Raw genomic sequence first — 12506 nt, 5'->3', positions numbered from 1 at the left:
CCGATACAATTCAGGGGTGAGGTCCGAGCAGCTCCTCTCCTTAGATTTTCAATGTCTATATTAGGTATGATAACATTAATTTTCTATTATGTCAATATTTCTATACATCTGGCCTTCTTGGTATATACTTCTATAAATTTTTATACTACCTCCAGTTATGCAACACTGTGTCGCCTGGGTCTCCCTCCTTATCTCCTAATTTTTCTTCCATCTAAATTAGTGTTAGCCGTCTTTTAAGCCTATTCTCTTTTTCACCCACTCATAAAATTTTCCCCAAATTTCATAATACTCTGACTCTGTCTTATCTTTAATTATCATTGTTAATCTATTCATTTCCGCACATTCCATTATTTTCCTGATCACCTTTTCTTCTGGAGGAGCTTTCAGTGCCTTCCAGTTTTGTGCAAACACAGTCCTAGCTGCAGTGGTTATATGAATAATCAAATATGTGTTCTCTTTACTATATTTTTCTGGTAAAATACCTAACAGGAATATTTCTGGTCTTAGTTCTATACGTTGTTTTATCATCTTTTCTATCCACGTTCTAATTATATTCCAATAGGTTTTAGCTTCTACACACATCCACCACATATGATAGAAAGAGCCTGGTATTTGATGACATTTCCAACATTTCATAGATCTGTCCTTAAACATTTTAGCTAGTCTTTCTAGAGACATATGCCATCTGTAGAACATCTTGTACATATTTTCTTTATACGCTGTCACCATTGTCAGTTTATAGTTTCTTTCCCATAATTGCTGCCATCTATCTAATTCAATCGTATATCCAAAGTTTCTTGACCATTTTATCATTGACTCCTTAACTTGTTCCTCCTCTAATTCCCTATATAGTAAGTAGCTATACATTTTTTAAATCCATTTTTCTTCAGTTCCCGTAAGTATTTCATCTAACTCTGTTCTCCCCAAATTAAAACCATCTATTTTAGCATCTTTTTAATATTTATTTTTTATTTTTTATTTTATTGAATTTATATACCGCCCTTTCCCAAAGGACTCAGGGCAGTTTACAGGGTACTTAAAACATTGATACAAAAATTAAAAAGAATTAAAAAGAATTAAATTTAATCTCTGAAAAAAATATAAAAAACCCCAATTAAAAACTTTCAGCCTGGGCCGGAAAGCTCGAAGAGCCAGGTCTTCAGGTCCCGGCGAAATGAACGAAGGTTGGGGGCGGTCCTAAGCTCCGCGGGCAGCTGGTTCCAGAGGGCAGGCGCACCCACAGAGAATATCTAGATTGTATTTGTGTTCTCATGTACAAATCCATGTTTATTCCTCGTTCCTCTGTTTTCAGCTTCCCCGTGTCTGTAAATAGGTCTTTATATCTTATAATGTTTCCCATGTTAAACATATTGGGGTGTATTAACGCTTCCATAGTTGAGAGCCAATCTGGAATCCTCAAGTAATGCTTTCTCTTTATTTTCTCCCAAACCATCAATAAAGAATTCCTGATATGATGTCTCTGGAAATAGCTGTGTATTCTATTTTTCCCATACCATATGAATGCATGCCATCCCAACTGTAAGTCATGTCCCTCTAATGTCAATAATCTAGTATTCCTCAGTAAAATCCATTCTCTCATCCATGACAATGCTGCAGCCTGGTAATATAATTCCCAATTAGGTAAGCCAAACCCACCTCTGAGTCTTGCATCCTGTAACATTTTTAGATTAATCCTTGCCTTTTTCCCCTGCCAAATATATTTCAAAATTATTTTATTTAGCCCCTCAAAATATTTCTTTTTCAATCATATTGGTATTGTTGAAAACAAAAACAACAATTGTGGTAATATATTCATTTGGATTATTGCAATCCTACCCATTAATGATAGTTGTACCCTTTTCCATTTATACAAATCTACTTGGATTTGTCTTTTCAATTTATAATAGTTATCTTCTTTAATCGTTATACATCTTGCTGTCAGATGAATCCCCAGATATTTTACCTTCTTTACAATCTGTATCTCTAACTTTCCCATCAAATCTCTTTGTTTTTCAGTAATATTTTTCACTAACATTTTTGTTTTATCTTTATTAATCTTCAAACCTGCTACCTCACCATATTTTTCTATTTGTTCTATTAATACAGCTCCTGTCTCTAGTGGCTCCTCCAAGTTAAATACTAGATCATATGCGAAAGCTTGTAGCTTATATTCTTCTCTCTTAACTTTCATACCTTTTATATCGTTATTCTGTCTTATAGTTCTATTTAGTATCTCTAATGTCAATACAAACAATAATGGGGATAAAGGGCATCCCTGCCTTGTTCCCTTCATAATATTAATCTTTTCAGTCATATCTCCAATAATCATTATTTTGGCTATTTGCTTATTGTAAATTGCTTTAATTACATTTATAAATTTCTCCCCAAAATCCATAATCTGTAGATGTCTTATCATGAATTGCCAATTAACATTATTGAACGCTTTCTGCACATCCAAAAACATCAATGCCATCTGTTTTTGCGTGTTCAAAAAAGGTTTGCTTAGCTGCCTTTATTTTCATTGCCACTTCTTCATTTTCTATTAAGTTCATTTTATGCTTGTTCAAGTCCATTCAATTTTTTAACTTTTTGTTTTGTGTATCTTTCTGTAATTCTTTCTCAAAAGTATTATATTCTTCTTCCAGTTTTTTCCCTAGTTTGTCTTTTCTGTTTATTCTTTTTCCCCATATAAGATATAGCAAGTCCTCTCATGTACGCTTTCGCTGTATCCCAGACATTTTGAAGTGAGGTATCTTCTTTTTTGTTTTCCTTGAAGAAGAAAGTCATTTCTTTTTCCATATATGGCTGGAAGTCTTTTTCATTCAATACAGTTTGATTTAATGTCCATCTTGTTCATCTTTTGTCCTTTCCATATAATTGTCACTGGGTTGTGGTCCACCCATGTGTTTATTTCTATGTTTATATTTTGTGTATTTGTGAATAAGTCTATTGATGTCCATATCAAACATCTAATATATTTAATTCATCCACCATATTATGAAAATTTTTTGGAAGTGTTCTCCTTAGGGTCTTTTTTTTTTGTCGTATTATAATCCAGCCCGGCCTTTACAATAGCATTCAGATCTTCAACCATACATATGCTTTCAAATTCCAATTCTATTATTTTCTGATGTAATTTTGAATAGAAGTTTTCTTGGTTTTCATTTGGGGCATAAATCGCTACCAATAAAGTTTTTTTTACAATTCATAATTACTTCCACCATTAAAATTTGCCCTTCTTCATCTGAATATATCAATTTGGTTTGTATTGCTTTTTGAATATATAATACCACACCTCTTTTACTCTGATCTGTAAGTGAGGTATATAATTCTCCCAATTTTGGATATTCTAATACCTGTAAGCAAATTATGTCCATTTTTAATTTCCCCAATTTATTTAGTGTTCTTTTTCTTTTTATAGCCAAATTTAGTCTATTTACATTTATCAAAATTGCTTTTATCTCTTCTTCCATGATTATTTATTTGAGGTTTTAGTTGCTCTCATTATTCTCATCTCTCTTTGCTCCTTTGCCTCTTATGCTCTCGTCCCTTCTCTCAACACCCTTTCCTCCTGTTCTATGCTATACTTACTGCGTTGCTTCTCTGTCTCGTCTCCTTGCTGTCTGATTACTCTTTCCCCTCTCAGCCTTTCTTCTTCTTGCTGCCCAAAGTATTGATCATAGAAAAGTTCTGCTTTCTCTATTATGTCCAGTCTATGTCTCTGTTCTTACCAATTTATCATTACTCCTTCTGGTATTAACCATCTAAAATTTATCCCTTTTTTAATTAAGCATTTCGTCAGAAATTGATACTCCTTTCTCAGGTCTCTCACTCTTCTTGGGATCTGTTTTAACATCACTATCTCTCTTCCTTTATATTTTATTTTAACATTTCTCAGCTTCTGTAGTATATCTGCCATTAATGCTTTTTTAGTAAATCTTATATGCACCTCTCTGGGGAGAGTATTTCTCGTTGCATATCTAGTATGTGTTCTAAATATCTCATCTATATCATTAATTACCTTTTCCTTGCTTTCCTCCAATGCTTCTGCTAATATTCCCGCCATTACATCTGCTAGGTTCTCTCCCTTTTCTTCTTCAACATTTTGGAATCTTAAATAATAATCAGCTCTATCCATCTCTAAAGTGATAATCATTTTTTCCTGATTCCTGTCTGTTAATGTAAGTCAGTTATCAATCTCTTCTAGTCTCTTATCTGTTCAATTCTTTCTTCAGCTTGTTGCAGTCTTTGTTCATTTTTCTCCATCAGTTCTTTGACCTCTTTTAAGTCCTCTTCTAGTTTGCCAATCCCTTCTTTGAAGTCTGTGTGTAGAGCCAGTATCATATTTTTCAATTCCATGTTAGATCTATCTTGCTGCGTTGTGTTGTCCAGTGATTTCTGTGCCACCGGACTCTGTGATATTAGGGCAGCTGTTGCTGGGTGTGTTGTGGTCTTCTTCATTTTCTCCAGTAGTTTGTAATCCAAATGTCAATGGTGTATTATAATCCAAATGTGCTCCAAAAAGATTATTATTATTATTATTAATAATAATAATAATAATAATAATAATAATAATAATAATAATAATAATAAAATACAAAATACAAAAAATTCAGTGACAAAAAAAGGTGAGAACAAGGGGAAAAGGAATGAAAAAGAAAAAGAAAAAGCCAAATATCCTTATATCTAAAAAAGGGGAAAAAATCCATACAGGTTACGCTCTTTGTTCGTTTCAGAATCTCCGTGCCTTAGTCCAAAAGAAGAGAAAATCAAAAATATGGTCTCCAAAGTGAAAAACAATCCACCATTCCGCAAACTAAAAAACAGACTCTGTAAACTTCTTATCAGTGAGTCCAGCAGATGTCATTCAAGGTCACTTACCCTCCCATATTTTTTTCATAAGCTTCAAGAGTATTCTCAGCCGAGATACTTGATTCATTGCCTTCTTTTGCCTTGTTGTCCGCCACTGTAATTCTGGAAGAGGAGCAGCTTAAAAGTCCACTCCCCCCCACTTCTCCATGGCTTCAAATTCTTCTTATTTCCTGCCCCCCACAATTTCCAGCATTTAAGGTTTCTCAATTGTCTCACCCAGGCAGTCCTCCAAATTTACTTTCCAGATCTTCCAAGTGGCTGCCCCGGCTTGTGATGGCTCGCAATGGCCATCTGACAGCTCCTGGTCCGGGAAGCTTCTGTCTGCTCTCCAGGAGGTTGCAATCCCTCCTGTGCTGCCAAACTGTACTTCCCCTCTTCACCGTCCCTACAGGATGGCTCTGATCTGTCTGGAACTCATACAGACCCCCCAAACAGCTGAAAAGTGACAGTCCTTCGGGAACTCCCAAAGGATGTGTCATCCCACCGCGGCACTCAAAACTTTTAACATTACACCCACTTTATCTGGATTAGAAATTCCTATTAAGTAGAGAAAGATTTTTTACAGTTTTTAAATGGATAAAACAAGAATAATCTGTTGGCATTTATAAATAGAAACACTTTCTTAAGTAAAGAAATTATTCTCACCATTTCTCTTATAATTAACTAATCTCTCTCTCTCTCTCTCTCTCTCTCTCTCTCTCTCTCTCTCTCTCTCTCTCTCTGTATGTGTGTGTGTGTATTTGCCTTGTTTTTAGTTGTGGGGATCTTTGTCCGCCTGACAAACATGGGCCTCAGTGTGAAGAAAGATGCCCATGCCAGAATGGAGGAGTTTGTCATCATGTAACGGGAGAATGTGCCTGCCCTCCTGGATGGATGGTAGCTATAATTTCTATAAATTTTCATTGCTTTTGACTCTTATATTTCATGGGTATGTTTTAGGAGTTTTAATTCTAGCTTAAATGCAGGAAATAAGGGAAATGATTTATTTGAATCTATTACTGTTATGGAAGATTAAAATCTAGGATTAGCTTTCTTTTACAGCATAAAGATTCCAACAAATTAACAATCTAACACTCACAAGAAAACATACAGTATCTGGTATTCTATTTTCAAACAGGGCACAGTCTGTGGTCAGCCTTGCCCAGAAGGGCGTTATGGAAATAATTGTTCCCAAGAATGTCAGTGCCACAATGGAGGGACATGTGATTTAGCCACTGGTCAATGTCATTGCAGTTCAGGGTATACAGGAGAACGGTAAGAATAAAATTTTTCAGAACACTTGATCATCATGATTGGGGAAAAAAGGGAAAATTGAATGAATATACAGCATTATGCAAACTTGAATACTGTTCCAGTCAAAACTAAGCAAAACCCAAGCTGGTTCAATTTTAATTAAGAAACTAATTGGAATTCAATTACTGTATATAGCTAACTTATTTTCCTTAGCTATGTATTCGTTGACCTTATTTTAAAAACCTATTTGCACTTTTTTGTCTTTTTTTCTCATTCTGAATAGTTTGGCCACTTCACTGCAATTCATAATATGAAAAAATTAAAAACCACTGCCCCATGTCATCTTTTTACATTTACCGTACTCCTCCTATTTTATTGTTCTTTAATCGGTGATTGTTTTATGTGAGGACATAAATCATGTGAAGACTCCCATGGTTGGGAGCAAAGTTGTAAGCACCTTTTCTTCCACCCATTCTTTTTCTGAATATCATCACTACACTGCCTTCTCTCCACTTCCTATGTGGCACAACAATAACACTTTTTCATCCCTGTAGATGTTAGGGACTTAGTATCTTCTTTTTTCCTATATTTAATCTTCTTGGTATGGTAACAAGAATCATTTTCAGAAGGGAAGAGGAGAAAATTCTGTCCCAGAAGTTTTTAAGTGAACTTTATGATAGCGTTTTTTTTATCCTACCATTTGTCATGTTTATGGGATTTGTGCAGAATAACTTTCCACTGGATTCTTTTTTAGCTATTAAATTATAAGAACTTTTTGTATTTTCTAAAATCTTGCATACTATGTGTGTTGTTTGAAAGGAATGTGTTGCCAGCTGGCTATAATCCTGGTCCCTTTTCCTAACCTTCAATTAACTCTACATAACATTATTTTATGTTATAAAGAGCAACATCTAATGGCACACAGATGTCTGGGATGTTCCCCTTTCAACTCTCACAGGAAATATCATGTTCTCTAGTTTGTCCTACTGAATTTGATTTAGTGGTGGACACTTAAGTGAATAAATCCTCACATAATAAATCAAATGGCACTTTGTGGAATAAGCATTTGCTTAAATATAGAAAACTATTTTTCTATGTAGCTCAGTAACTGCCAACTCAACATTAGCAGCAGCAATAGCATTCACTGCATTTTATATGGAAATGAGATGTTTATAATTTTACCTCATTGTTGTCCTTCATAATGGCCATTCAAGAGGAACAATTCTTGAAAAGAAAACAATAGCAACAGCAATAGCACTTAGAGTTATATACCAGTTCATAGTGCTTTATAGCCCTCTCTTAGCAGTTTACAGAGAGAGCATATTGTCCCCAACAGTCTGGGTTCTCATTTTACTGACCTCAGAAGAATGGAAGACTGAGTCAACCTCGAGCTGGTCAGGATCGAACTGCTGCCAGTCAGCAGAATTAGCCTGCAATACTCCATTCTAACCATGTCTTCTTTTTATAATATCTCTGTAATAACTCTGCTAAGAGGTACATATGATCCTGTTTAAGACATAAATAAGAGCATGGTTTGCTTTAATTGTTATCCAGGAAACCATATTTAAAAAGGTGATTTTTGTTGCATTAAATTGTATCTGTATGCATGATTGTGTTTGGATCTGTTATGTATATAGTGCTATTATCTGAGAAGAATTAAATGTATATTTTAGAATATTTTTTTATAGAAAGTGAAAATATTTTTCTTCCTGGTCTTCTCACCAGGTGTCAAGATGAATGTCCAGTTGGAACTTTTGGAATACAATGTGCAGAGATCTGCCAATGCATGAATGGTGGAAAATGCTATCATATTAGTGGCGAATGTCTTTGTGAGCCAGGATATACCGGAGTACACTGTGAAACAAGGCTATGTGCTGAAGTAGTTTATGGTCTTAAATGCGACAAAAGGTGTCCCTGTCATTTGCCAAATACTTACAGGTACTTTAGATATTTTTGTTATATCTGTGTGGAATTTGCCAATAAGTCTTGGGCAAATTTTTCAGTAGTTTTTTTATAGTGGTCTTATAATGTCATTCAGCTATTGTGACAAATCACCAATACAGGCAAACTTGTATAGCCACAGCAATAACAATATATCACCATGAATCACTAGTGAGAATATGACAGGAAATATAAGAATGTGAGGAAGGATTTGTTTCTCCAGATATTCTGATATGGTAGTTGTAGTTAAAGTTGTTCACAAGGGTTAAAATCTTTGGATTTCTTTCTATAAATGTTAATACCTAAAAAAAAAATCTTGATTTTTGCTCCATGTTTCTTTTAGGAAAACAAATGTTAAGAATGTAGATTTCATGTTCATGACCTATTAATAAAAACAAAGCCACAGTTTATTTGTTTTTCTTGACAGAACTTTGGAAGCTATTACAGGTAGTCCATGACCTACAACCACAACTGAGCCCAAACTTTCCATTGCTAAGCAAAACAGTTGTTTAAGTGAGTTTTGCCCATTTTACGACCTTTCTTTCCACAGTTGTTATGTGAGTCACTGCAGTTGTTAAGTTAGCAACATGGTTGTTAAGTGAATCTGGCTTGTCAGAAGATCACAAAAGGTGATCATATAACCCCAGAACACTGCAAGTGTCATAAATACATGACTGTTACCAAATGTCTGAATTTTGATCCCATGACCATAGGAATGCGGCAATGGTCATAAGTGTGAAAAATAGTCATAAGTAACTTTTTCCAGTGGTGCTGTAACTTCAAATGGTCACTAAACAAATGGTTGTAACTTGAGGACTTCATGTAATCAAATTAAGACAATAGAAGAAATTAGATAAATAAATGCAGTAGGCCAAAACTGGAAATAAATAGAGCAGTTTGATTTTTTGCCTTCTAGCTGAGAGGAAGCTGGGTCTAGTTCTGAAAAATCAAGGAGCTCACAGAGCTCACACACAGATACAGCTACTCTGAGTTGAAGCCATCATCTAACATGCACTGTATAGCTATTTTGAGTTTGATTGTTATGACAACAGTTAAGGTAGGTTATTTATTACTAACTAAAACCATGCATGGTTTGCTTAGTTAGATATCTTTCATGGTCTATTTAGAAGAGAACTTCTAAAGAAATGCATCCTTCATTCTATGATATCATTGTTCATGAGGAATATATACTTAAAAATTCCAAGTACTTGTTGGGTTTAGTACTAGAGTTGGAAGCCAGCAACATTTCCATTAACTTTTCTATTCAGTGGCGTATTCACTGTTTTTCCATTTCTTGTCCTTCAACAACAATGTTCAATAAGTAGGACCTGGGCTGGACTGTTTATCAAGTGTCCTGCAATTAATGTAGACATTAACTTAGAAAATAACTAAATTTGTGGCAGACATTTTAAATTGACAAGAATGTATGGCACAACATTATATAGCATTTCTGATATTTCAAGGATTAAGTTGATTCATGTTCAACACAGCTGTTCATTTATACCACTGAAGGAAAGCTTGTGGGCAAGTCAAACTAAAAAATGTTCTGATTCAAATAGAAACACTTATTATAGAATTTGTTTTTTAAACATCTCTTCCTTTCTGTAACAAATTGAATGGATTTAGCAATAATATGAATGTAGCAGCATTGTATTGTTCACTTTAGAATATAGAAGAGTGAACTTTAAATGGTATTACAGGTATTTAGCTTATAGTCTAAGTGAAAAAATGTATGTGTTTATATAATGTGTGTATGTGTGTGTGAGCACAAACAGCAAAAATATGAGTCAATGCCAAAAATTAATACTGCAGATATATTAAAGTTCAAGTTATGATTCTAATTTTTATAATCAAGAAGGCTTTTCTTATATATATCATCATAGTAACAAACAAACAGTTTTGAATGCCCTGACAGCGTGTACATTTCACATTTCTCTGTCAATAATTGTTGATTAAATATAGATTCACTTTGATCTTCATGCAACCTAATTTCCTAAGATTTATTTTTAAAAGAGTTACGCATTTATATCATTCTTCAAACTCTACACAACCTAAGTACTGCCAGTTAAAGTAACTACAACAAAAGCGTTCAAGTATTTTAATTTTCTATGTTTAATCATGGATTATGATAATTTTTAACTCACTGTATTTGTTTACCACATTTGGCCTCATTTCCATTGTACGTGGATTCCGTTGCGCTCTCTCTCTCTCTCTCTCTCTCACACACACACACACACACACGCACGCACGCACGCACACACACACACACACACACACAAACACACACAAAACAATAAAAGAAAATGAAGTAGAAAACATTTTTCTAAAATGATCACACTTTCTGTTGTTTCTTTATTGGTTTCTTGCTTCAGTGTTGCCCATGGTTACCAGACCTATACTCCTAAAGTACAACCAATGATTATTATTTATTTCCAAAGTACTGCCAGATGTAGTTTCTCATTGATCTAAAATAACACAGATGTTTTCCTTATTTTCAAAGCCAAAATAAAAAATGGTTAAGAATAAAAAGCATGATTCTGAAGCCTGTTTGAGCTACCCTTAGAAAGCTGTTCAGATGGATCATTTCCAAGCATCCTCTGCTTTATCTTCAGAGGGGGAATATAAAGGGTGACTGAAGCAAGCTTCTTAGGAGCCAATTCCCCTTTTAAAAGCACCTTTAAGTGCTGGCTCCAGGGAAGAGTCCTTCAAAGCACTTCTGCCTGGGAGCAACATAACATCTAAACATATGAGACATAGGTTTTAGTCCTAGATCAGTGACATCATCTCTTGTGCTGAACAAAGATGCCCATGCCAGAATGGAGGAGTTTGTGCTTGGGAAATATCTGGCCTTGACCCAGCTGAATTCTTCTGGGTTAGAAAATGATTAAAAAGAGAGAAATAAGTGGCAAACTTCTAGTCTATTAGTGAAGTATTATTGTCCCAGCTAGTAGTCAGATTTCACTTAAATTTCTGACTGGAAAATGAAATACATTTTATCAATATGTACTAATTATTAGAGATATAACTACTCTAGAAATATATGAATGAGAACAACGTTCCTCAGCTGAGATTAAATGAAGATTTTTGGATCTGCACTGCTTCATTAGGTTTGCATAATGTGTGTCTAATATGCCACAATGTCACAATGAAAGTTGAGACAAATGCATTTTAAATAGTAACAATAGTAATAAATTACAATTTGCCCATTTCTTCTCAAATATTTTAAACATAGAAGAATGAGAGAGAACATGTTCTTTTGATTTTCCATATATTTATTTACATGTTTTACACACAAACATAAGAAAAGTGATATATTGGGGATAGACAGACTTCAGTTTAATAATAGGGATAAAGAACAGCTAACTGTAAGAAATTACACTGGCAAAATGAGTAAGGGGGATTGAAAAGAGGCATTTAAAAAAAACCCCGGAAAGGACATAATCTTCTGTCATCGTTCCTTTAATATGTCTTGACTTGAATACATTTCCCCCCTTTCAGAATGCCTTAGGGAATATTACTTCAATCAGTGATCAGTCATCTTTAAACAGGCTGCCTATTGTAAACATAATTGATCTGGATGTTAAGGCTTCTCTTTGGTGAGAGTTAAGCTAAGTGCTTTTCCTGCCAGAGGACCACAGAACTGTCCTTGTGTTTACTGTCTTGGCACATATATTTTAGCACAGCTGATGGTTCCATTTGTTGCAAAATAACAGCTGTGTGGTTGTGCATTGAATAAAACTGCTGTTTTCAGGTAGGAGCAGATGGTCTGACGCCAGGTATGGAAGCTAAAATATCCACATTCTTGAAGGCTATAACAGTGCCCTTGACCTTTCCCCTGTCAAGAAATTAGGCACTGCTTCTAAGTAAAAAACATAAAACTCATGTACTAAACACCTACCAGAATTTAGATGAAAGTTCCTAGGTTCATGTAAGGTCAAATTATGTATCTATTAAATACAATTTGGTTTAGATTTTTTGGAAAATGAATAAATACTGAGGAATAGTTACAAGGTTGCAGCTAGCATAAAAGGGATGATTAAACCTTGTTTATTGCAGTCCTGACAAGAATACATTCCTTGAAGCTACTATTTTTCTTAAGATATCCACTGTATGGTATAGTAGTCACTAAAGGATTGGGCCAGGCTGAGGAAACCAAGTTTGAAATCCATCCTTAACTTTGGAAGTGTCCTGGAAGACTTCAGGCTAGTCGAATCTACTTCATGGCTTTTTGTGGGGAAAACATGGACAAAGGAGTTCTATAATTGTTTCAAAGAAAGGTGGGATAGAAATACATGCATGTATTTAACTTAAGCACTAATTTTCCTGAGTATTGAGGAAAGATCATTCATTGAGATAATCCAACAATGTATTTCAATAGGGTTTCATTTTTATTATTATTTTAAACAATCAGAATACATATTATATTCCTAATCTTCATGGTAACCTATCTTGTTTATTTC

At 34.5% G+C, this 12506-nt stretch overlaps 1 protein-coding gene across 1 annotated transcript in view; it reads left to right on the top strand.

Moving 5' to 3' along the window:
* The window catches only part of MEGF10 (multiple EGF like domains 10), a gene marked incomplete at its 3' end in the record, with an annotated part of 118947 nt that overhangs the window by 69810 nt on the left and 36631 nt on the right, over positions 1–12506 (top strand). The window contains exons 7-9 of the mRNA XM_083354528.1: positions 5628–5748; positions 5990–6126; positions 7831–8043. Coding sequence (XP_083210654.1) covers positions 5628–5748; positions 5990–6126; positions 7831–8043 — 471 coding nt within the window. The remainder of the gene's footprint in view (positions 1–5627; positions 5749–5989; positions 6127–7830; positions 8044–12506) is intronic.

The sequence above is a fragment of the Vipera ursinii genome (genome assembly GCF_947247035.1).
Source record: "Vipera ursinii genome assembly, chromosome: 2".
Lineage (NCBI taxonomy): Eukaryota > Metazoa > Chordata > Lepidosauria > Squamata > Viperidae > Vipera > Vipera ursinii.
This window is presented reverse-complemented; position numbering and strand designations above follow the sequence as displayed.